The following is a 27,561-nucleotide window of genomic DNA, read 5'->3' on the forward strand; positions in this document are numbered from 1 at the left end:
TTGATTACAGCAGCAGCCAGTCGTGTGCTTGGAAATCGCGGTCCAACCGAGGCAGATCACTTGATTGGTTACAGCTACAGCCAATCGCGTGCTTGGCTACAGCAGCGCGTGCACAGTGAGAAGCGGCATTCGTGAAACTTCTCATTTATAAATAAACTGAATGACCTGGTACATGTACCGACCGACTGAATGAGAGGGGCCTGTTGTTTGTTTACTACAGCATCGGCAAGTGAGTCTACCTTGCTCATCATGGAGAGAAAAGGACGGAAGAGCTATTATTGTGTAAAAGTGACTGATGTTTATACATGTTGAGGGGCTTTCACATGACTCGCATCATACATTGAAGTCAATGAAGTGACGTGTCAGAGCAACCTCGGCTCCATCTTCACACCAGTGTTTTTTTTACACATGTTTTTGCCTCACATTAAATGTCTTTCAGAGTACAAAGCTTCAACAAATATATCAAAACTGTCCAAATTTATGAAGAGATATTGAATGTCTCATAATTTATTTTAATTAATTATTACCTTATTGTTTCTGAGTATCCAAAGACCCCAGTTACTGAACTACAATAATTACATTCACAAAAAAAAAAAAAACGCTAAGACGTTAATATAAACGAGTCCTCTTTTTTTCTGCAATCAAAGCAATTGCCTTTTTTTTCTCTTCCAAATAAATGTTTTCAATGTTTATTGTACACACCTCCCGCTTTCTTGTGTGGCAAGATCATAAATTCACCCCTCTGTGACGCTTTCTGCAACGCTTGTCATGTGAAGGGCAAAGCGCCGCTTGACGCTGACATTGAGCGGAGCGTTGATGCCTCAACTCAACTAATGTGAAATGCGCTTTTTAATGGCAAAAGGACATTATTAAAACTCAAAATTATTATTATTAGGCTATTATTTTTGTCTATTCTGATAAAAGTCTTGCTCAGCAGTTTAAATACTGTTGGAAAATGATACAGTAGATCTGCTTTGCTCTTATAATGCTTAAACATTCTACTGAAGTCAGTAGATTTGACATGCAAATTTTAATAAAAGAGAAGGTAAGGACATTATTGAAACTCATTATTATTATTAGACTATTATTATTATCTGCTTTTTTCTTATAATGCTTAAATACTATAAAGTGTCTTGGCAGATTTCGGTCACGAACATCTCAAAATGATTCAGTGACTCACTCGAAGCACATATGACACTCATCTCCAGAAGTGGTCACTTAACTAATCAACTAATGACACTATACAAATTTGTGAAACAGAAACAAGCCACACCAAAATACCTTTTAATACAGTTAATTTTGCACATTTGTGCAGATAATTTGCTATACTTGAATCATTAAAATAGCTTAAGTTTGTGCTTTTAGCTTATTCTTTAAACAAAATAACCCTGGAAAACATGTTCGTGGATCAGTGATTGTCTCAACTTTTTCAACCCTCATGAGTTTGCATCCCTGTGAGTTATAAAATTTAGACAATGATAACAGTCAGACCACTGATTTTTTTTATTTGTATTAATTCACACTGGGTTGTTACATGGTGATTTGGCCTTAATACCTCGGGATGTTAATTAATTTTCAATAATTCAATGATCAGAGTCAGCTTATACCACGGTTACCTAGTATAAGACTAGATTCTATACACAGAATCTATTCATAAAAATGGCATTAGCAATAAAAAGCAGAATATCATAGAATATGATATATTTGGATGAAAATAAATGTTTGAATGTACAATTTATCAAATTAAAATTGTTATATGTCCTAGTGTGATAATTAAACTAAAATAAGTCTCTGATTTAATTGAATAAATCATCTGCAAGTGATGCACTCTTCAAAATGAATTTGTAGAGCTGTCTACTCATTCACTAAACACCTCACTAAAAACACATCATCATGATCATCACACGCGCTTGTGTGCGAGATGACAGAGACAGAGTGCCCTCTGAAGTGCGAAGTGCATACAGACTTTATATTTATTTAATGAAATCACAGTTTTATGGGGATTAATATTCACACTGGGCCATGGAGCAGACTGCTTATTTGGAGGTGAGAAAATACCATTAAAAAAACACAGAAATGCCAAAATAAAAGAATGGTTTTGGATATGATTTTGCTTAAATATTACACTTTGGTGTTGGGCGCACAAAATGTCCTGGAACATTGTGCTTTGAAAAGAGTGGGAACACTGTAGAAAGTCATACAGATTTGGAACAAGACAATCATAAATGTTTGGAACAACATGACTTGGTGTAAACAATGACAGAATTGTTATTTTTGGGTGAACTACCCCTTTAAGGAAAGGGATTTTAAGAGAGTGCCCATTTAATTTGCAAATACAGTTAAATCTATTTTCCATATGCTGTCATTGGTTTAAAGTCAACTTGAAATAAAAATTTACCGTATTTACTTTTACCGTAGAACACGTTACCTGTATTTATGGTACAAAATTAATCTTTTTTTTTTTTTTCACTGAATGTCCAAATATCCAATTTTCTATTTCTAAAATATGTCACAATACAAAAGTAAAATGGGACATGAATGCTGTTTTTTGTTGACTTTAAAAGCTGTCTGACATACACATTGCCAAAATCCTTTTGGTCCCTTAACTTGAATCAAAACAATTCTCTGCAGCAATTTTTCAGATTGGATTAGGTATCAAACAATAACATGAAGAAAAATTCTCATAGTTGTCTGTAAAGAGCAAAACAAAAGACCTATTAGAATAATGTATCCCTCTTGCCTTCATTACTTTTATTTTATATCCTTATTTTAACTTGATCCGAGCCTTAGACTTTCTGGATCTTTGAGGTAAAGTGAAAAACTTGAGGTGCCTGAGATATTACTGAGTGCTTCGTATGAAAACAGAACTCTAACTCTTGGGGTTGTTGGAGCCAAACTCCTGACAGACAGGCCTAAAACAAGTCTTTAAAGGTACATGTCAAGACCTACAGTACTAATAACACAGACAGAGTACAGACACCCTTGCAAAAAAACCTGGTCACTCTCACTCAAAAAACTCAATACAGATTTAGATGCCAATTTTATCATAGCTTTTAAAGGAAGAGGAGTAGAATTGCCCCTTTTACCATCAACTGGATATCAGTTGACTCTACTTTACATTAGAACTTCAATTTTTTTTCACGCAGTCATCAAAGAATACAGAGGAGGCCCCCAAGTCATAACACCTCTACATTTGTAACCTTTTGCAAGTCATACACTAAGTTATGGAGAAGGAAAAAGTACAACCATTCGTTGTACTGTTTGAATTTTGATTCTAAATGATACAGATATGTGTCCAGTTTATCTGGATTCCTTCCCAAGAGAACTTCTCCCAGAACAAAACCTCATATTGTCACGTACCATCAAATCTCAGTGCAAAGCCCACTTTGATGTGATCACATTTTCAGTCATGACTTTGTAATCCAGCTTCGCATTTGACCCTCCTCCTTAAGTTACACTCTTTCTGTCATCTTCGCTAAGCTGTACATGTCTGTCAGTCACAACGGGATTTTCTATCAAAGTTAGAGCAAGAACTAATCATTGGGTCACTGGAAACAATTTCGAGGACAACACATTAATTTAGCTCTCTCTTGCTCGGGTTCTCCATACAACCACCGCTTTTCTAAGAGCCATGAATGGGGATTATGCGTAGTTGGTGTTTTTAAAAAACAGGCTCTGAAATCATTTAAGCAGCAGCTGCTTATCATTAGACCCAGATTTTGTGTGTGTGTGTGTGATACTATCTCCTTTAAGAATACTTTGCAGAATCTCCAGACCTAAGCTAAATCAATGGCAAAGAGAAGACAGGTTTGCACTCTATCAGTGGCTCTTCCATTGGAGCCATGGGGTGGGGTTGTGTTTTTTTTTAATATCCATGCAAGCCTCTATCCACCACATTGAAGGATCTGAGCTACCTCTGGCGAGCATCATATACGTGACCCAACCCTACAACATTGCAATGCACACAAGTACGTACAAGGAGGGCTAGACACAGTTGCCCACTTTTCCCTTTTCTAGGAAGATGGGCCAAATTTAGGGGGCTGCAGCCTTCCACTGAAGCTTACCAGATAAAGACAGAGTGAGGGAAGGAGATAAATGCTGGAAAAGGGGCTTGGAATGAGAGAAAAATTGTGGGTTGGCACCATAAATTTTTCCACAGTGTTGTCAAGTGGAAGCTCTCTTCCTCATTCATCTCAAACCCTCCTTGAGCCTCCCTGATGATTCCCTACACATCTTAAGTCATCCTGGTGTCATCACATTACAACCCCTTCACACTTTTCTCTCATAAACACATAAGCAGACACATGCACAATAGGCTCAAGGCTTCATGTGAATTAGTAGCTAAACCGCAAACGGAGAGGCTTGGTCAGCTATAACTTTTCCAACAGTCATCAAGGTACTTATCAGCTTACCATCGGAGGGCAGGTCATTCACTTTTATGGACTTTGTGCTTCACATTGGCAGGAAAGATTTGCTTGGGCTTGGGGAATTGAGATGAGTATTATTGTTCATAGTTAAATTACTTTATGACTTCATGATATATTCTTCAGATGACTGACAGTCCATAGCGGTCCCACTGTCAGACCCTTTATAATGATACATATTGTCCCCAAATGACCCACTGCAGCTCCCATAGATTGGTGTGTATCTCAGTTAGTAAAGTTCCCTTTTCTCTCTTTACTTCCATGGAAAACCTTTTAAAGAGGTTTTTGATTGCCAATGTCCTGGAAGTGTAGTTCAAGTATCACAGTTCATTCAGGACTAGTAAATGTGCCACATGAGAACCTCCATGTCAAGTATAATTTTTTCATCCTATTTTATACTGTTTTATTGTTCTTGGTGTTGTAAAATCTGTTACTACTGTTCTGCTGTTGTTGTTATTTCCACGTTGTCACTATTTTAAATAAGAGAATTCAGGCATTTGGATTAGTCTGTTCTATACCTTTCTAAGCCTCTGTGTTTTACGGGTATGCTTTGAAATTCCAATGGGACTAAGGTGGACCTCAGCCACACGAAAGTCTGTTGCCTAAAGTGATACCCAAATGCTGTTAAAGAATCAACACAATTCCACAATATGCCCTGCTAAAGCTGCCAGAATCCTGTTGCCTACCTTCTGGAAACAAATGGGTTGTTTGAGTCAAAGTGATGTCAGTTGGGACCTGCAAAATAACTATTGCCTTTGGCCAATCTGTCATATACTCAGACCAGAGTATACGATTTGCCAGACAATATAAGCGGCACACCTATCCTTAATCAATCAGCAGCTCCACTAAGAAATTGTTCTATGGTTTCTATGAGTCCTTCAGAACTATTTGATAAGTGGGAATTTTTAGCATGGGGTGTCCTGTTATGAGTGTGAAATTACTTTTCTAATTGACCAGAATTTTGACTTTCACCTGGTGGATGATAAAACGGCTGAAGAAATCCCAAAGACGTACATTGAAGGAGGGACCCAAGCCAGAACTAGAAATCAGAATATCATAAAGATTAGGAAACAGGCTCTTTTAACTTGGGCCAAAAAATAACCCCCTAGCAACCACCCACAACAACCTAGCAACGCCCTAGCAACCACCCAGAATACCATAGAAACCACATAGCAACACGCTTCCAACCACTCAGAACACCTGATCAGACATCTTGAAACACCTTGATAAACCCTGTTTTTTTCTGTTTCATCCAAACCACAGCAGAGAGGCATTGCTGCCACAAGTCTTGCAGGATTAGATCACCCCTAAAGCTTGACAATTCAACTCAACATGCATTTAACTGGCCACATTGAAAGCCAAGTGGGAAAAAGGAAAAGAAGTTGACAATTTCAACTTTCTCTGGTAAAGGTACCTGGGACATTCTTTTTAGGCTCCTGTATTAATTTTGTCCCTCTAATTCCATACAAATACCTGATAAATGTCTGAAAAACGCATACACTGATCAGCCACAACATTAAAACCACTGACAGGTGAAGTGAATAAGATTTATTATCTAGTTTCAATGGCACCTGTGAAGGGGTGGGATATATCAGGCAGCAAGTGAACAGTCAGTCCTTGAATGTCATGTGTTGGAAGCAGGAAATATGGACAAGCGTAAGGATCTGAGTGACTTTGACAAGGCTCAAACTGTGATGGCTAGACGACTGGGTAAGAGCAACTCCAAAACGGCAGGTCTTCCCAGAGAAAAAAATGTATTGCTCGGAGGTTGCTTTTCCTTAGCTCAGGAGACTTGGTGGTGATTCTCAGATACCTCCCATTTTACTATCAACAGTGTCTCAGATGTTTATCCTAAAATTACTTAGGAGAAATTAAAGGAGACACAAATGAGACATGAGAAAGTTATCAGAGAAAAGGAGAAAAGACTGAGAATGTGGTGTGAGAAGCTCAGGAACATGAAATTTACACGTATGCATTTGGTAGATGCTTTTATCCAAAGTGACTTATTACAGTACACTTATTACAGTGACAGTTTTTTTTTTTTATTGCTGAAAGGCACGATGATGATGGCTTACGAATTAATTCTTGAATAATTTGATAATTAATAAATATTATATGGTAGTATTAAGAAATGTTTGAGTTCATATTGAGACCTTTGAATTGGTGCACTGTTTGTGAAGTTGTTGAGAGCTTTTCTGAAACTTTAAAGGAGTCAAATGTGAGAGCACCAGAGTCTTCAGCTAAGGAGAAAAATCTGAGCACAGTGTGTGATGTTGTTAAGATCTCTTCTGAAACTTTAGAGTAGACAAATGTGAGAGCGCTAGAGTATTTTTCTTAGGAGAAAAATGTGAGAAGCAGGAGACTTAAGCGAAAGTCTCCATTTGATGTTCATCTAACCTAATTTCTGTCTATGAGAAACATTTGAGATATTAAAGAGATCTCATTTGTGATTTTTCTTTCCTCTGGGTTGTGGGGTGTTTCCAGTATGCAGTAGTTAGTACCTACCAAAAGTGGTCCAAGGAAGGACAACCGGTGAACCAGCACAATGGTCCAATCCCACAGAAGAGCTAATTCAGCACAAATTGCTGAAAAACGTAATGCTGGCCATAATAGAAAGTTGTCAGAACAGTGCATCGCAGCTTGCTGCGTATGGTGCTACGTAGCCACAGACCGGTCAGAGTGCCCATGCTGACCCCTGTCCACCGCCGAAAGTGCCTTCAGTGGGCACGTGAGAGTCAGAATTGGACCATGGAGCAATGGAAGAAATGTAATGGTGGCCTGGTCTGATGAATCACGTTTTCTTTTAGATCTTGTGGATGGCCAGGTGCATGTGCATCATTAACCTGGAGATGAGATGGCAGCAGGATGCACCATGGGAAGAAGGCAGGCCGGTGGAGGCAGTCTGATGCTCTGGGCAATGTTCTGCTGGAAAACATTGGGTCCTGGCATTCATGTGGATGTTACTTTTACATGTACCACCTCCTAAAGATTGTTGCAGACCACGTACACCCCTTCATGGCAACAGTATTCCCTGGTGGCAGTGGCCTCTTTCAGCAGGATAATGCACCCTGCCACACTGCAAAAATTGTTCAGGAATGGTTTGAGTAACATAACAGAGTTCAAGGTGTTGACTTGGCCTTCATTTTCCCCAGATCTCAATCCGATTGAGCATCTATGGGATGTGCTGGACCAACAAGTCCGATCCACGGAAGCCTCACCTCACAACTTACAGGACTTACTAGAACAGAAAGACTTTTGTTTTGAATCTTACTTGTTACTGTCGAGAATTAACTTTTAGTAGAGGACACTTTTTCTCACTGTTGACAAGAATGATCATTAAATATGATGATTTTGATCCCAAGTTCATCTTATTAAACTGCAAATTCACTTAACAGTTATGCCTCTTTTGTGCATGGTATTTTAGTGCAAACAGTTTGAGAATTTCAGCTCAGCTCAGATTTTGTGGTGCCTGATTTTATAATTAATTTAATGAATTAGATGCTAAACCTTTGCAGACAGCGCATGTAAATAAACTGCACTTTCAGCAGGTGCAATTAATTTTTTGTGAATTCCACCCTAAGGTACACAAATAATTTGATTTTTCTTCTAACTAATATCAATGTTCCAACATAACAGTGATTTTTGATATTGGAGCATCTGCACTTAATCACGGGTGACAGATCATGACACGTTAGTCAAGTCATTATCTTAGACATGCACCAAAAGTTGTTTTTTTTTTTTTTTTTGCCTTTTTTCTTCTCATTTTTCTGAAAGCAATCCAAAAGGCGATGACAGCCTCTATGTGACTGCTATTTATCAGGTGGAGGAGAGAAGCTGCTTCTTAGTTACAAAGCTTTATTTGTAGCAGATTATTAGCTTTTGCTCCCTGTCATAGATTGGACATGTAGGGACCCAGAAAGTCTCAGAACTCTAATTAATCTGGGAACAAACATGAGTGGATCTCTGTGTGGCCTTTCCTCTCCTCAGACTCTGCACCAAGATCTCAACAGCACAGCGTAACTCCACCAGTTAAAGCACTTGTTGCTCAAACAATAGATACAGTTCTGCTCTGGTGTCTTAGCTTGTGTGAAAAGACTATAACATGCTGATGATGATGTGTGTAGTGTGTGTGTGTGTGTGTGTGTGTGTGTGTGTGTGTGTGTGTGTGTGTTTGTACATTATTTTCACATGTTTTCATTCTTTCCCTGCAGCTAAGCTATGAGACAACTGAGTGCAGCTTGTCTCTTTGATCTGTGTGTCTCATTGAAAGGTTTAGGCTTACATCATATTACATTTGCTGGAGCCATAGCTAAGCAGTTAGCATGTGCTCTGAGACATTAACCTGTGGTTATCATGCAGATAAACACAGTTTGAGTCTAACTCTCTTGATCTTGTTGCCTCCCTCTTCTCCCCATCATTACCTGCTACTGTATCAATAACAATAGCAAAAAGGTTAAAAACAATTCTACTCTAAATTTCATTTATTGACTCAGGAGTAATAATGATGGTTATTATGGTTTTTGGAGTGTACTTGTCCATGTGTCTGTTATTTTACATTGACATTTCCATTTTAACATTTAGCAGATGCTTTTGTACAAACAACTTTTAAATTAGGACACACGTAGGGCTATCTGCCACCACAGGGTGGTGCCAAAAGCGAGTTATATTTTTAGTTAAACTATGTAATACAGTTAACAGAAATACCTATACTATTAACCCTAACCCCCTAACCCAACTCTAAAGCTAACCGACATGGAGTAAAAATGTAATTTTAAAGTGAAAATACGAACTCCAAATTACGCTCAACGATGTTTATGTGATTAGGTTTGCTTCCTGTTTTCCATGGGACAAGAACCTGTGGGTGCTTCTCATTTCTTAAATTGTGCATCCTTATTTTCTTTCCTTGAATCCTTTTCTCATTTTCTAGCTCCACCCTGAAAGGAAATGAGGACAGGGGAATCGAATCAAAGGGATTTGTTAAATGGAATGTCCTGCTCACTCTTGTGTCACTTCAAAGCTCCATCTTCGCACAGCTGCATTACATCGGAGCGCTTGCCATTATATTGTTGAAACTTGATTAATTTATATTTTAAAAATAAAACCTAGTAATTAAAGATGCTCTGTTATAGTATATGACAGTTATAGTTATTTAAATTGCAAAGGAGAAACATGAATGAAAACTGTTGTGTCAGATGTGAAGGGGGCGGATAATTTATGCGTGTGTCAGGTGCTTCTACAAAAAGTCTTCCACATAGAATGTTCCTGTACTTCCTCGCTCAGGCGTTCTTGGTAAGCTTCCTCTGTCCTAGTCGTCACCTCTTCGCGTTGCATTTAGACCCCCTTCACACCTGGAATCAAGATGCGTTTTGGGAGATCCGATCACAAGTGGTCAGTCCCAACTAAAGGTCTAAACGGGGTATAAAGTTTTTTGTGGTCGGATCACAAAAAACAAATATGAAGGTAGTCAAAAACACATTGACCACATTGCATCGGATCTTCTTCAGTGTGTCTGATATCAACATGCAGGGAAACAGGTGACAAGCACACATCTGAAGTTCAGTTTAATGTAGGAAATCCACTAAAATAATGGAAAATTCTGCTCAAAATTTTCCATTTGCTCTTAAATTAAATTTCAGTTACATTTTTTATGCTTTATTTGCCTTTTTAATATGCCTTGCTGTGTGTTAATATCATGCAGTAAAATAGTAACATAATGTCTGATGTATGTTGTCATGAAATCAGAGACCATCCAATCAAAATCTGAACACAAGTGATCACAGGAGATGCATTTAAGAGAACATGTGTAAACAGCAATGTGTCTCGCCTGAACATGTGATCGGATCACCCGAGATGCATTTTAATACCAGGTGTAAACAACTGGCACATCCTTCATGATGGCAGACTTTAATTGGTGTCTGGGACATGGGTTTAGGATGGAGGAGTTTTCAATTTAAGAAATGAGAAGCACCCTGTGTCTCAGATTGCACATGATTAATTCCTTGTTTCCATGGAACCAGAACCCGTGTATTGGAGGTTGCTTGAACAGTGCGGTATCAGCAGTGCCAAAGCAAAAAGTGAACACTTTAGGATCATAGCAAAATTATTGGGCATTTTGGGGGGAATGTGCTTGTCAGTAATTCAGTAGAATGGGGTAAATTTCAGGGTCCATAAACATTTGTAAGAATCATGACGATTTCCCGTGCGATCTTTTTGATTTTTTAAAATAGTGAATGGAAGTGCCTTAATGGAAATGGATTGGTTAGTGCCATAGTGCTCACAGAAAATTGCATTTTATGCCATTTCTTGAAAAATACTCTCTCCCTGAGTGTAAGGTGATGATGATGAGGTTGTTTGGACGTGTTAAAGAAAGCGTGAGAGATGAGGAAAGGTGGCCGTAGGCTCCGTGGTTCAAAGGGAGAAGGGGAAAGACTCTCTTGTTGGGAAGGAATGTAGACAAGAAGACTGGCTGGTTAGTTGGAGATGGTCTAATTAGGGGGCATGATGGTGAGAACCTTCATGAAACCCAGAGAGGATCAGAGATAAAAGGATAAGCCTTGTCTCTTTATACCATGCCAAATATTCTCTCTCTCAAACAGACAAATTTGATATATATATATATATATATATATATATATATATTTAATTTGTGCTCACCTTCAGACTAGTTAAAGTCAATAGCCTCCCACTAAAGATTGACACAGGTACCTTTATACCTAAGTGGAATCAGCAGTGTTGCTTCACATGGATCTGGACGGCTGTAATCTGAGATCCAAAGCCTATCAGGACTCTGAAGAAGCGCCATAAATTAGACTGCTCCCGGTGGCTCCTTTTAATTACGCAGGCCAGCACATAGCTCTGTTGGTGTGGCGCTTATAATTTTGTTTTGCCTGACATGCTATTTGCAGAGTCACAGCTTGATGACATGCTGGCACGCTGCTTTTGATATGTTGCGGCAAGGCGGGGCATGGGAGGATCGGTGTGGCTGTCTTGCCTCCTTCACAGAACTCTTTCCCCTCCTCTAAACCTCCACCCAACTCTGATGTGAACTCAGAATGGAGAACTTTATCATGTTCCAAGTTTTTGATAAGACCAGGTCATTTCTCTTGCAGTTATCTATAGATCTAGATTACTTATATCTCAAATTCTTGAAAAAAAACATTCTGTTCTACACTTTAGGCTGATTAGGGTTTTTCCAAAAACCCTTAAACAAATAAGAACAGTTTTAAATGGAAGTCCTCCTAGAGCTTGCAAGCTACATTCACCAAACTAGGCACAGACCTTCAGACTGTTCTGAATAAGTGTCTTTTCAAACGGATCAGACTTAAGGTTTTCCTGAAGCTGGCAATTGAAAATCCCATAGAATTACCAATCCCCAAAATCCCATAGAATTACTTTGGTGGAATGTTCAACCAGACTATTCTACACTGTCAAAAAATGCCAAAAGTGTCAAAAATGCATAAGGCCTTTAGTCAACATCCAAACTCATGCATTTTCTTTGGATAATGCCTCTGTCTGTCTGTCTGTCTGTCTACATTATTTGTCTGTCTGTCTATGGTTCTTACTATCTATCTAAACTATCTATCTATCTACCTATGGTTCTGAATAGCTACAGTCTATCTATCTATCTATCTATCTATCTATCTATAGATCTGACTAATGATCTAAACTGTCTATCTATCTATGGTTCTGACTAACTATCTAAACTATCTAATGTATATATCAGGCTGTTTGTCTTACTATAAAGTCTGTTAAGCCTTCAAACTTCAAGCTTTAAAACTTAAACTTTCAGGCCAGGCTTTTCAAGCCAGCATCAAAGTTTGTCTAGTTGAAAATCTACTGTACCACCACTTTCTCGACTAGGACAGTTGGTCAGATAGAAATGTCCTGCTTACTCTTGGATGCTTTCCCTCCTTCGGTATAAAGGGTCATGTTGAGGTTATTCCTCATTCTGGATGCAAGTTCATGCAGCCCCAAAAACTATTATGCCCTGCAATCCAGGGTCAACATGTATACAAGTATTTGAGAAGAGGTTGCACTGTGATATCTCAATCCCCTCATGAGAAGGCCTCTCAAGGCCTTAAAACCCCTTTTCAAACCCATAATTCCTCTCTCATGTTGATCCCTTCCCCCTTTTAATATGCCTCAGATGAGAAGGTCTTGTCTGGTGTCCTGGTGATGTTTATCTCTGTTGTTGCTTTGCAGGGTGTAGAATAGATGACTGTGAGGCCTGTTTCAGCAAAGACTTCTGCACAAAGTGCAAGCTTGGTTTTTACTTGCACAAGGGTCGTTGCTTCGACAAGTGTCCAGAGGGTTTTGCTCCCCTGGAAGATAGCATGGAGTGTGGAGGTAAGTGACAAAGATAATACACTAAGACAATCACAACCTGCTTTTTATAATAAACAAAAAAAAAACAACAACAGCAAAAAAAAAACTCTTGATTGGAGTTGAAGATGCTGTCTATTTGGTTTAACATTAAGGTTATGGTATACTTTGTTTTTCCCACGTGCCATTTCATCTCGCACATGGTCAAGCACTCAGCCTTTAAAAGTTTACTCTTTTGACTGCGAATCCATGTGGATATGTTCAACGCATGCTCACTACAACTGCTTTGTGATATTATTTTAGTACAGTATTGTCCAAGAAGTGGCGACACTTGGAAAACTGAAGTATACTTTGAATTTTACTTTATTCTTTTATATACAAAAAGTAATATTCATTAGCATTGTTTTTGACATCACTTGGCTGCCCTTGAATTCCAGCTCTGTTTTTCCCCTAATAGAGGGTTGTGAGGTGGGCCAATGGAGTGAGTGGGGGACCTGCACTAGAAGAAACAAAACCTGTGGCTTTAAGTGGGGGCTGGAGACCCGCACACGGCACATTGTGAAAAAGCCTCCAAAGGACACAATACCATGTCCCACCATCGCCGAGTCCAGAAGATGCAAAATGGCCATGCGACACTGCAGGAGAGGTGAGCTGCTCTGTATGTGTGTGTGTCAGTTTATCTGCATGATTTGATCAGCATATGTGTATCTTCTCAATGCCTTCAATAGAAGTCCATATTTAAGATACAAATCATTTATTCCATCTGCAAATCATCATTTCATTTGATTTCCAAACCTTCTCCAAAGGAATAAGAGGGGTCTGTGTAGCATCATGGCTATTTCATCTGAATCTCACCTGTTTAATCTTGAGCTTTGCTATTTTTGAATGAAAAAGTCCTCTGCCCATCCTCAAGCCCTAGATTTGGACTTTCAGTGTCGACTGGCATTTTCATGCATGATTTATTAGTATTTTTCCATGCTCACTTTAGCCAGCTCGCCACACTCATTTTTTTCTTGAGAGCATATGTGGTCTCTCACTTTTTCTCCTCTCTTCCCAGTGGAATTCCTTAAAGTAAGAAGTGCAGGTTTCCTCAATGGTACTCTCTGTTTCCTTTTTCTATACGAGAGTTATTTGCGGTAGGTGCTACATGTATTTTACCACTAAAATGAGAAGTCAAATCAGGAGGAAAATATTTTTTGAGTAAACACAGTCAAGGAAACCTGTTTTATAAAGTGTTTAGTTTAAGAAAGATGGGCCAAGTTTACTCATGAAATAATTGCCTCGTTCAGGAGGGCTTATCAGTGAAAACACTCGATAATAATTAATTAGACGTTTCTTCTCAGAGTTTTTCAAGCTGCTCACCTGAATGAACTTAAATCTTTTGCGGTCATTGACTTATGATAATGTTACACACCAAGTGCCCATGCAATTTCAATTAAGGTCAGTAAAGGACAACACATTCAGTAACTCAAGTTAATTTTTTTCTGATTTTCCCTATAGAGCTCAGAATATATTTTTGACTGATTAGGCAAGATTAATTGTCAGCCATTCAGAAACCCAGGAACCTAAGGCAATAAGAAGCTAAACTTATTCATATTCCACTATTTATTTTGTTTCTTCAGTCTCACATTATTTCAGAATTTCCATAATGTTCCGTTTGCTTGAAATGCCTCAGTATCAGGTCACAGCCACTGAATATTACTCCATGAGCTATTACCATTTTTGAGACATGCATCGATAAAAATAAAAATCCATTCATCTTCATTTAAATCAAAGATAGTTTAACCAACACACCAGATACTCCCTGGCTTACCCTTTTAGTTGAAAGAAATAAGAAAATAAACTGTTTGGTCTGCTTTTGAATGTACATATGAGCTCTGTGAGCTACTTTAAAGAGGTGCTGATTGAGTGAATACATTTTACACATGCCATACTGCTCTTTTCTCCTTTCAATGGTTTTAAGGTAGGGAGGGTTTTCAAGGTTGGAAACCTTGGTTTTTGGGCACTTCATCCTTTTCTACCATACATTGGTCTCTCCACAGGAATTTTCCCTCCCTATTTTAGCTACTCCTGATATTTTCCAAAAGTATTTTGTAGCCTTCTTTAATTAAACACTGGCATTGTGATGCATGCTTATGGGACTCAGTTATCTCATCTGAGGTCATTGATTAGGAGCCATTGTTAAAATCTTAATTGAACATGCAGTAGAGTTTTTCCTTCATACATTTGCTAGTCTTTAGTAACCACTTTTCAACAGAGCTTATGGGAAGCTCTTCCATGGTGATATGGTCAATATGAGTCACCGAAAGTGTGTATGTACATTTTATGTGGAATCTATGGTCAGAGCTGCCCAGTGCTACCACTTTGAGGAATATTTACTTTATATAGCAACATACAAAGAACAATTTACACAACTGCCATATTGTTAGAATTTCCACTCTCAATATATCCTTGTATCTTCTCTGATGTCTTCTTAAATGCTCTAGAAAGCAGAGCGATCAGAAATACATTGTTTAAAGTCCCAGTACAGGTACATCAGAGAAGATATCGTGCACGGCTGACCAGGAAATTGCCAAAGCCTTTGGATAAGGATAAGGGTGCTTGGTCTAGAGGCTTCATTAAACGAGAGGCCTGGATAACATAGCCCCCGACTGACCTCTTACATTACACTGGATTCCGTGGACTTTGCGAATAAGACCCTGAATGCTATCTAATACGACAGCTTTGCTCTGCAATATAACAAATTACTTTGTGAGACATAAATAGGATTACAGCCAGACTATAAACATGTACGCATGTGTAAGTTTATGTATGCCCTGCTGCCAAGCAAATTGCTCTACATAAGAAGAGAAATGAGGTAAAAGGTAACTGCTGGGGAGCATGCTGGAATACAAGCCCTGTTACAATAACACAAATAATATCAGACACTAGAAACCCGCCTGTGGAAAAGGTATAAGGTTACATAACAGCAGACCTTGCAGATTGCTATGGATTAGACAGAGACAGGAAATACGAGAAGGTAAATAACGTCAAGAGGGGAAAAAAATAAGTCTACATGTGAAAGTATTTCTGGCATTGTTTATCTGATCATCCAGCTTCCATTTGTCTTCCATAGCTTAAATGTCACTGGACATCATTTGCAGACCTCAAGCCCCAGCTTGAACTTGTTGCACATGTGACTTACCCCTTGTGTAGTCTTAACATTCTGTATACTCCCCTTGTCCTAAGGGTCAAAAATGACCCACCTTCACCAAACCCCTAAAATAAAGCAGCTTAATTGAATTTTAAACCCCAAATCTATTTTGCATGAAGAAACAACCTGTCATTCATCACATACTTTGTGAATATGTGGGTTTTACCTCTTCACAGTGCAGAAAGACTCCATTTAATCAGTGGACACCACTCGTTTTTATTACAACACACCTGTCATAATTGTTTTCTTTACTAAAGTAGAGGTTTATTATTATTATTATTATTATTATTATTATTATTATTGCTAAAGGTACTGCATAGGTGTAAACATGAATTGTTTAGCAAGAGATAGCACTTGTGTAGCCTAAGAAAGTAGCAGAAATGTGCAGAAAGTAGTTTTGAATGCATTTTATTGAAGGGAAACAATAACAGTCTTGAACTTTTTTGGCAACATAGTGATATATTCTTATATACTGTACAATGAGGAATTCAGCTACAAAATACTAGTCTTCTCCCATTTTTCGAACCATTGCCCCCACCCACAAAGTGTATAAACAACAATGAATAAGAATAAAATAAGATAATAGATACAAAACAAAAACGTGAAGAACATAAATCAATCAACTCTAATTAGCACATGTAGGACAGTATGCAAGTGTGTGCGCATGGACTTTGCAGATATATTTCTCACATGTGCAGCACATAGTATTTGTTTTACAGTCTTTCTTTGAGGGGCAGAATTGGCATCTCTTGCCTGCCCCAGCTGCAGCCTCAGGTGGATCAGGACAAGATTCAGCCCCCTGAACAGCTTTCACAAGCGCTGCAGAGGCTGCTGTGCGGGGGAGGCGCTCCCTTCTTTGAATGCGTGGGGTTACAAGTGCCTTTACCAGCTGCTCCAGGAACACCCTCCTCTTGTTCCACTTATCAGGCATCCAGGTAGGGTTGATCTTGTTCCATATTATGAAGGCATTGTATGAGGACACATCAATGATGTTATGGAAGATGACCAGGGGCCAGCGGGCAGTCATCCTCCTGCAGCTGTAAGTTCCAATCACCTTGTCCAGGTTGTCCACGCCTCATTTGTTGTGGTTGTAGTCCAGGATGATGGCTGGCTTCCTGTCCTCACGATCACCGATCGACCACATTCTTGTTCCTTTTTGGAAGGTAAGAAACTAGAGTGGTGGTGGGGGTGAAGGCAAACTTTGATGAGGAGTGCAGGGGGGAGCTCAGGCTTGTTCTTTCTAATTGTGCCAACCATGATGATCTTCCTCTTCAGGAGCTGCTGGCTGAGTTCATAAGAGGTGAAGAAATTGTCACACGTGACATTGTGCCCCCTCAGTCCATCTGTCACATCAAGCACAACCCGCATCCCCTGGTTCTTCTCCAGGCCTCCACTGGTCGGCTTCCCTGTGTAGACTTGCATCTTCCAAGCATAGCTGGATTGTGCATCACAGGCCACCCATATCTTGATGCCATACTTTGCTGGCTTTCTGGGCATATACTGCCGGAAAGGACAGCGACCTTTTGACAAAAGAGATTACTATCAGTAATTAGTATCAGTGTCACAGAAAACAATCACATAAATCAATGATATTACAGCAATACATAATAAAATTAACAGTGAAAATCGCTTACATTACAGATATGAAAATAAAAATGTAGCTCTGAATGGAACCAGTTGCTCATCTACTGTTACTTCAGGCCCAGGGTTGTAGAGGTATGGCAGACGCTCCACCCACTTCTCCCAGACCTCTCTTATGGCCGCCAGTTTGTCTCTCACACGTCTTGCAGGTCTTGACTCACGGTTATCAAATCGTAGCATTCTTGAGAAAGTGTGAAAGACTTTCAGTGGCATCGTGGCATGGAAAATCGCCCTTCCACTCTCTGCATCCCAGAGACTACATGTAGCCTCGCCTCGGGACCTATACACACCCATTAAGATTAGCAGCCCTATGTAGGCATTGGCAGCCCTATGTAGGCATGCAGGTCAATCTCATCCATCCTTTTCCAGTTGTCTCCATATTTACGGAAACCCTCCAAATTTGTCATCTCTAGGATTATTTTTTCGATGGCTGGTGTGATGAACATGTAGAATGTTGAGGCGATGTCCTGGGCATGGGCAACTGCATGTGTAGTCCTTATGACATTTTGTGCTGCCATCCTGCCATGATTGTCATATGGTGACAAGGACCATGTTATTTTGCAGTTCTTTGACAAAAATGTCTCTCTTTCAGCTTGGGGGATTTCTTCTTCATCTGAAGATGATGCATCGTGCTCTGGGTTGTATTCTTCCCCATCTTCTTCTTCAGATACCTCCTCTTCTAAATCATTGTTCTCTTGTTCCTCCTGGACATCTAAAAAAATCAGATCTACGACCTGTTGGGCACTGAAATGTGCACTCATGGCTTCAGCAAAGAGAGAACTGGGGGTACTGTCATTTGCAGCACCTTTATAGCCTCTGACTGCATTCCCCATTAGTAAACAATGCTTTCAAGAAATGTTTATTTTGTCTGAAATTGTTTTTATTTTGTCTGTGAACTTGAGTCATGTGTGGGGTCGTGGAGGGGAGATGCTGCACATGCACAAGAAAGTTTTAGTTTTGTCTGAGTTCAATCAGCAGCACACATAATCTCAATTTCTCATTGTGTGTGTGTGTGTGTGTGTGTCTGTGTGTGTGTGTGTGTGTGTGTGTGTGTGTGTGTGTGTGTGTGTTTGTGTGTGTGTGTGTCTCTTTGTGGTTTTTGTGGTGTGTAAATGATTTTATAACTGCTGGGTCAAAAATGACCCTAAGACAATCTTTGTACCCTGGTGGTGTACAGCTTTCATGGAAATATGAACAAAGGCAATGTTTCAATTTTTATAATGTTGGGGTCACTCTAGGAAAAGTCATCAAATTTCAAGTTGAAAAAAAAAATCATTTAGCTGGTTTTCTCTGCTGGTAAACATAGTGGCGGGTCATTTTTGACCCTTAAGACAACACAAGGGTTAAGAAAAGATTAAAACATGACTGGACAATTCTCATTCATCAGTGCAACAATGAGTAGTACGCCTTTTTTTCTGATAACTTCTATATTTGCAGTTACAATAAAATGGGGGTTTAAATAGCTCAAAAGTAGTAGCTCACAATGGCCAACTAGTCGAATATCTAGATTTTTAATATATATATGTGGGGGGAACCAACAGTCTGCTTAGGGCACCAGCTCCCAAGGGGGGCACGACCTCACCCTACAGGGGGCACCAGAAACTTCACCGGCTGCCTTTACTCACACGTTATACGTTATTCAATGCTCCACTCGCACTTTCGCACGGAACACTTCCCACACACTATAAGCTTCACATTTTTGCCTATAAACCTTTCAAAAATGGTCACCATTCACTTCCAGTGTAAGTGCCTCACTGTAAACTCGATGTTTGCTTTATTTTTATTTTTTTTAAAGAAAAGGATTGACATTGTCAACAATTACAATCAAATGCTGTCGGTTGAGCTTAACTTGTCTTAGTAAACACAGAATATTCCTTTAAGACCAGTTGGTCGACTATTCATTCAGAGAACCCACCGACTAGTCAGTTTTGAAAATATGTAGTTTTGTGCATCTCTAAGAGCTTCTCCTCTAGGATAGCAAATGCAGACTTGGCTTCTCCATTTCTGAGCTTTTGTGTTGGTTGCTAGGCCGGAAGGCTAGTCAGCCTCTTTCTGGCAACTTGACGTTACTCCTCAGAGTGGTGTATAGAGTGGGCTGTAAACACAATTTATTAATAGTCACCTGGCTGCTTGGGAAAATGAAATGCCTGCTGAGCTCCAGCTTGCAACTTACCCGGCCCCTGTCATCAAATCATTGACTAACCGGTCACATTAGAGGGGAGAACAATGCTAAGATAATTCTGCTGTGAAAGTGCTTTGTAGAGTGATATTCCAGCTGGGATTTTCTTATTGGTCAGTAGCACCGATGTTCTGTGGATAACGGTAGTTTTGACAGAGCCCTGCAAAAAAAAAAAAAAAAAAATGCATGCCAGTCCAGGCTGATTTATTCTTGTTTGGTGCTGGTCTAGCTGACAAACATGACTTTCTTTCTCCCGTTAAACACAAAAGATGATGTTAGGAAGAATGTTAATCTCAGTCAACATTCATTTTCACTGCATCTAATGAAAGTGAATGGTGACTGAGACATTCATTCTGCCGTACCTATCTTTTTGTGTTCCATGGAAAGCAGAAAGTTTTATGGGTTTGGAACAAAATGAGATTGAATAAATTATGACAGAATTTAATTTTTTTGTTGAACTATCCCTTTTAAAAATCCATGTTTTGTTGGTAACCAGCAATACTGGTCTTTTCAGCAGGGAGGTTTTTCTCAAAGGTTGTGAGCCCTCAGCCTTTCCTGGACCAACAAGCAGCAGGTTACTTCATGTCAATGATGTTAAGAGTTGTGTAAACAACACAGACTGTTATTGCCTCAAATCATCTCCTTAATTCTGTACTAATTCCCTAACGTTGGATTTGGTGTGACTGAGGTTTAGACACAAACACAGCATTGAGACTTATTGGATCATTTTACTGTTTGTAGCAAAGCGGCTTTCAGATTCTCAGAAAGCTGGAAATGGTGTATTGAATGGGGTATTGGTGCAGGCATAACTGTGTCAGAGCCACCTTTATGTGTGTACGTACTAATTACGTTCTGTTGAAATGGCAAGCTCGACTGTTGTGGCACAATGATACGCAAATGATGACAGTGGGAAACAAAATTCTACTTCATGATGATTTTCAGTGGTCTTGGGATTGTATAGCCCATGACTAAAGAGGCTTGTGTGGTACAATTGATTTCCCATTTCTGTAACAATAGAAACATATACTTTTCCCCATATGTCCCAAGATCTCTAACAGTTTTTTCTTATCATTTATTGACATGCTTGTTGTACCAAACTTGTGTTACTTTCTTTCCTTTGTGGAACTTTTCCTTTGTGACAGCATTAGACACCATTTACTTTCATTGGCAAAAAAATACAATGAAAGTGAATGATGACTGAGGCTGTTAATCTATCAGAATGTTAGGGATTGACAAATTCAATCACCATTCATTTTCATTTATTTTTTTATTTTTTGCTTTATAATGAAAGTGAATGGCGACTGAGGCTGCCAGTCTGCCTATAACATCAGTGTTCAGTGTTCCGCTGAAGAAGAAAAAAAAGTCATATGGGTTTGGAACAACATGAAGATGAATTTTCATTTTTGGAATAACTTTAAGAACCATCTACATTAAACCATTATTTATATGCTTTTATCAGCCTTGAGAATAGAGCTTTGACTGCTTTCTAAATATGCCACTTGTCTGTTGAATTATTATTATTTCCATGAACCTTTAAATTTAATTTTGAGAATGAAAAGTTTGACTTTCCTTCAGTCACCTATTGGCTCTGATACCTTCGTCAACATCTCCTGGATATGGATCATGACTTGAGAATGACATTCACTTAACACACCCTTTAAAAGGTGTGGAAAGATCAGGGGCCACCGGGGCCCCCACACCTGTTCCAGAACTGTTATAGAACTGTAACAGAACTGTAAACTGTTGGTGCTGTTTGCCTCCCATTTTTGAAAGAGGATAGATATACAGTCACCAATGTAAAGCCAGCAGACCTGGGTCTGAAGGAGCTCCACCCCCTCCAAATGTTCTGCTTGTCAGTCCAGGCCAGTCTGGGAGCCAGATGGAGAGTATGGTAAAGTGATGCCCACAGAGAAGTAATTGCTTTTAATCTGTTATCGAGGGAAGCAGGACAAGACCCACACCAGGGCATGTCCCTCTGTGTCACAGAGAAAACAGTGGTGGAGTTAGTTTTAATGTGTGCGTGGCTTTGCACAGTACTGGTGTGTTTATGGCTAGCAAGCGGACTGATTCTGAGTCTTGGCAGGGCGACCTTATCCTCCCCCATCCTCTGATCATTTTAATTATGCACCATCTGACTCGGGGCCTGTGTTTAGTTTGGAAAACCAAAATCTAAATCCATTTTTGAATGTTTTTTGAGTGTCAAACATTTCTGGCCCAGCTGTCAAGCCAGCACATATACATGCTTCCACAGACAACAGACAACTAATTCACTTCTTGGTTGTTGTTGTTTGATTTTTCAACTTCAGGCACTTTTATTTATTTATTTATTTATTTATTTTTTGTCTACTAACAATGTCCAACAGTGTATGTACCTGCATCACAAAAGATTTATGACATTTTTGCCATTTTATTTTTTCTGAAAGTCATGAAAATTCTTACCAAAGTGTCATTTTTACTACATACCAGGTTCTGTATTGTGTTTAACAAAATTGTGTGGTGGAAATGACAGTGAAGGAAATTACACTTTTAACGTTTTTTTTAATTTTTTTTTTTAAATAAATTGGCTACTCCTTTGTCTCGCTAAGGCTAATGTAAACATTACATTTTTTTCTAAAACTCACAATTAAATACAATTTTCACACTTTTTGCATAATTTGGCTAAATGACACCCAATTTAAATATTTTGCATACAAGTAAAATTAAGATTTACCTTAACTTATTTTTTCACAATTTGTTCTATATTTCATCTCAAGCATGCTCTTCACTGACACTTTTGTCAACTTGATAAACAAGTACCCTAACTTTTGGAAAAATCTTTATTAGGGGCAAAATTATTTTATGTGGTGGAAATGATGCCAATACTGTGGTACAATAGTTGTGATTTTTCTTTTTTTTTCACACAATAAATTTTAAAATGTTTTTTTATTTAACTCTTTGTTTAGATCATCATAGTTTTAAACATGTAATAATTTGTATGTTTATATTGGATTTACATAGTTTAATATTGAAAGTCTGGGACAAGGCTAAACCAATAAAATGTATACATACAAGGCATTTGAAAAGTACCAAAAAAAATGATGAAGACATGGTAAAATTCATAAGTTAATTTTACAAAAACCCCTGGGACACGAAATTACCCAAAGTTAAAGATATACAGCCTCTTATGACTGTCTCTTTCTAACTTGTCCTCCTATGCTGAGCACTGTTCTAGGTTGTGTTTCCAAAACAAATAGCTAATGCCTCTCTTTTGCCACCACTGACTCTTGGATACCATTTGCAGACTGAGAGAGTGGGTGTTTGGACATATTTATTTTATAACTGTCAGGCTGCCTTACCCTTCTCACTAAAACTTGGGCCTCTCACCAGAGAAAGTGATCCGCAGATGAAGACCCCCGAGCAGATCCTGACTTTGTATTGAAATTCAGGAATGATAAATGGTGAATTATGACTGGGTAATATTGCAGGCTGTCATTGGACAGAAGCACAGGCCGGCAGGAGCACGGTGTACACAGCTTTCCCAGGGCAAGTGGAGCTCACTAATTGGCTGTTGTGTTGGGTGATTATCCATGCCTTGCGCCCAGGTCTGTTGTGACTGGTGTGCAAATGGACTAATCTTTCTTTAATTAGGTGACTCTGCAGGACTGCCACGGGAGCAGTGGGCCACTGTCTCGCAGCCAACATGCCTTTCTGCAGTTACACACATATGATCTCCCCCAACATCAACTTGAACCCTTTTGGTCAACTTCTAAATTTTATATTGTAGATTTTAGTGGGTCCTGATGATTAATCACTCGCTTGTTTCACACTGTTCCTCACTTGTAGGTCACTTTGCATAAAAGCTTCTGCCAAATGTAAATGTCCACTTAAAACCCTGAGTCCTGTCCAGAAATTAAGCATCTGTGATCAGACACCTGACCTGAGGTCAACAGTATATGGTGTTTGTCAATATTATTGATCCTTAATTCATATTGAATTATTCATAAGAAGTTATTGAGGTTGAGTCAGGTTTGGGAGTTTAAGGATACTCTTATTATCAAGGACTGTCTCAGATCTAAAAACAGAATAAGTAAAAGTGGATTGAGTTTTGTGGCCTTCAAGTGGAGTCGGAAATATATGAGTGCCAAGCACATGAATGACCAAGTTAAGTCTTACCAGTGGGAAACTCTAGATCAGGGGTTCTCAGTGGGGGCAGTAAAGGATGCCAGGGGGCTCTCAATTATATGGGTTGGTGCGCATTTGTACCATGTTTCATCTGATTTTTAAGTCTAGCGACACATCTGAAGTATCTGGTTTAGCAGTGTCAAATACACAGGCGGAGGCAAAACCTCTGCTAATGCACCTATATGGCTTTGTATGTGGATACGGCTCAATGGACAGAGCACCGCGAGAGCAAAGCAGGTGCATTTTTACTGGCATACCGATCTCGAGCTCTTAAACGCGCAGCTCTGCAAGAATTAGTGAGAAGCAAGGTGCGAGAAGTGGAAACCATTTGAATTCAGCACAGAATTCTACATCACCACCCTTGAATTTACTATAGTAACACTAACTGTACTTTTGGCAGAAACAGATTCATAATATACATTATCATATCACTACTTCAGCTCTATTATGTTTGTCATGGGCTACATTAGGAGAGTGAGGGAATATAATACATTTTTGTTACAACTTATAAATATTTAGATTTTATTTTGATTGTTTTTACGTGTGTTTAGAGTAGGTCTACTGTTTATAATTACAAAAATGCCATAGTTTGTCTTATTGAAATCATGTTGCATCTAACCATGGTAGTGAAGAAGATCCATGCTTCCATGTGTTTACTATGGTCTTGTTACAAATACCACTGTTAAAACTATAAAAAATAAATAATTAATGAATAAATAAAAAATTTCAAAAGGGCAAATGCAAAATACATTCTATTTTTTTTTAAAGATGAAATAGAAATGCATAAATCCGAAAAAATAGGCTACAATATAATATTTTGTGTGTGTGTTGAGTGTAAGAAAATATAACTGGTTTACTTTTTATAGATGTTATAGATAACCTTACTGTTGTTGATACATCCAACTCAAAATCAATGCTGTAATGTAGAATGAGCATTTCAGTGGGACAAAATATGTAATATTTTGGTCTTTTCACTTATGTTTGAAATTATTAACAATATCACTTTTATTATTAGTTTCTGTCTTTACATTTTCATTTTATAGGCCCCAGATATAGTCCTCCTCCATCTGCTTGAATTCAAGAAAGGCAAGGTTTGGTCTCACATTCATGACACGTAAACCTGCTGAATTTCTTAACAAAACTTTAAAATGATGCAATTCATCGAAGTTACGTAGAGCAAATTAAGCACATAACACAAATATTGAGTTTTGTGTTTTATGTTCCGCTTTCAAGAAGGGGGGCGTTCATCAAAAAGCTCTAGATGACACCCAAGTTGTGACGTTGGAAAGGGGAGTGTCATCATGAAAGATGACGGGAAAGCAATGATTTTGTAAAATTATTGAAATTTCAACACTTTATTTCAGTAATATAATTTTTACACATAAAAAAATGCATGCCCAACTCAGATGTAGGGGCTCCCTAGGAGCACTTGAATGCAGTATTTGTTACTGATGTACAGAAATTAAGCTCTAGTCCACTGATTGGAGGTTTGGAAGTTTTACCATTAGCTTTCCTAAATGTGCCTAATTGTAGGAAATAAACCTCCTCACTCAAACGGAATTCTGTCAGTTAAACTAACCCAAAGTGGATCATGGGGCGGTCACACAACATTTCGCGCTCCATTCACTCCTATTTAAATGCATCCGAATGCGGGAGGCCAGAAACGCAAGCTCATGTGAAGAAATTTCATACAACGCTGCATACCAAAGTTCAAGCTTGGTGAACTCTGAGCCATGAATTCGTATGACGTTAGGACGCGTGACCAATAGAAGATTGAAGCATCACACCCTGACCTCTTGGCTCAATACAAAGTATACATATTGTAAAGCTGCATGTTTTATTGTTGCAGGAAAGTGAGTAGACAATATATTTGAACATTTTAAATATAATATTATTTGTTATTTGTGATGTATTATTTACTTACACCAGAAGCCCTCCCGTGTGACATCATATCCTGGTTTGCTGCATTGTCCGGAAAAAAAATCGGGCAACCTTGCTAACATTGCTAAAAACATAAGCAGGTGCGTCGCTTACTTAGCTTACTGTTAAGCTTCTTGCTGATTCACAGTCTCCACTCCCAAAAACTTTTTTCTTTCATTTTACAGGGCAGCTTTGTCAATCAAAGCTTTTGTCAGCATGTGCTTCTGTTTACTGAATTTCTCACCTGTTTGCAATATCTGTCACATTATCAGCCTACTTTTCTGAGGTCTCTAAAGAGTTTTGGTAAATCATCCACAGAGAGTGAAACTCATTACCAGTAGACTCTGGCCCCTCTTTTAAAGTTTTTTTTTTACATGCATATTATTAGTAATAAAATATATAATTATTATATAAAAATATGTTATGGATATTGTAATTGCTACACTTGTGAAACACAATTAAGACAAGGAAGTTACTAGGAGATTTAAATTTGCTCAATGCTAAAGGTTAATCTCAGTTTTATACAGCATGCCCATGGAATGCCCACAGACCATTCACTGCAAGTATGATACATACTGCAGTTAAAATGGCAAGAAAATCCATTCTGACTGGCTGGCGTGCTTTAGGCAACTCTTGTGAAACATATGAGCTGGTTTTTTTCAGTTCATCAGGTAACAAAGTTTTGTTTAAAAGTTACTGCTCCAATGAGCACCTTGGAAGAACTAGTCTAAAACCTTTTATTAGATTTGCCAAAGCTTGCCAAGTTTATGGCATTGAATCTAAAGACTAGCTAGTGTTAGAAGCAGATTAAGAGATTACCACTTTGTTGCATCCCCCACCCCACCAGATTTGTTGATCTGGAACCGGGCCTGAGCTCCAAATCTGCATCATACATCCCACCTTGATCGGGAGACACATTGCCCTTTTGGGGAGGATTTTTCTCTAACTTAACATATGGTCCTGTGGTGCTTTATTCTGGCACCCTAAATGGATAGTTTACCAAAAAATTATAATTCTGTCATAATTTACTCACCCTCTTTCTTCATGTTATTCTTATGACCACATTGCAGTATTGGGCTGCAGTCTTTTGGTGTTAGTTGTTTGAATGTGGCCCTTCTGTCTTCCAGACTTTGCAATGTAGATGTAGCCACCCGCAAGCCCTTCTACAACGGCCCCACACATTCTTTTATCTCAAGAGGCACATGCAACAGGCGTACACACATCACACATGACAGGCCATACACTTCCTCCACACAGCCTTCAATAAACATGCATTCATGCATCCCCACACTAATGCATACATGTTCACAAACTTAAATTTTGATAGTGTGTATGCAGTGGTTCTGTTTCATGTGCCCACAATATCAGTGGGACACTGGGACAACCCAGACCATCCCTTCTTCAGGGCTAGCTGGGAGCGGGGTATGACTTTCAACATCTGGTGCACAGTTGCACCAAGTCATCCACTAAAATCTTCTGTCCTCTCTCTTTGCCTCTCTCTTTCTCTCTCTCTCACTCTCGCGGGCATTTTTATTGAGACATCACAGCTTGTAATCAGAGCCTCACTATACCGAGGGAAGCTATGGCTTCTGACCCTCACAAGCAGAGGCCTGGACCAATGAAACAGACACCCAGACAAAACAAAGTGTCATTTGCTGCTGGATGTATGGCGTGTGTTCACTTTTTAGGTGTGTGTGAGTCTAAGCTCGCATACACAAAGC

The 27,561-nt window shown here is 38.9% G+C and overlaps 1 protein-coding gene across 2 annotated transcripts in view; it reads left to right on the forward strand.

The window, feature by feature from the left end:
- The window catches only part of LOC127452947 (R-spondin-2-like), a 93,646-nt gene that overhangs the window by 44,312 nt on the left and 21,773 nt on the right, over positions 1–27,561 (forward strand). Inside the window, exons 3-4 of one of the 2 annotated variants that reach the window (XM_051718858.1) lie at positions 12,627–12,770; positions 13,204–13,404. In XM_051718858.1, coding sequence (XP_051574818.1) covers positions 12,627–12,770; positions 13,204–13,404 — 345 coding nt within the window. The remainder of the gene's footprint in view (positions 1–12,626; positions 12,771–13,203; positions 13,405–27,561) is intronic. The other variant, XM_051718859.1, reaches the window with a different exon arrangement.

Source organism: Myxocyprinus asiaticus, chromosome 15 (assembly GCF_019703515.2).
Source record: "Myxocyprinus asiaticus isolate MX2 ecotype Aquarium Trade chromosome 15, UBuf_Myxa_2, whole genome shotgun sequence".
NCBI lineage: Eukaryota > Metazoa > Chordata > Actinopteri > Cypriniformes > Catostomidae > Myxocyprinus > Myxocyprinus asiaticus.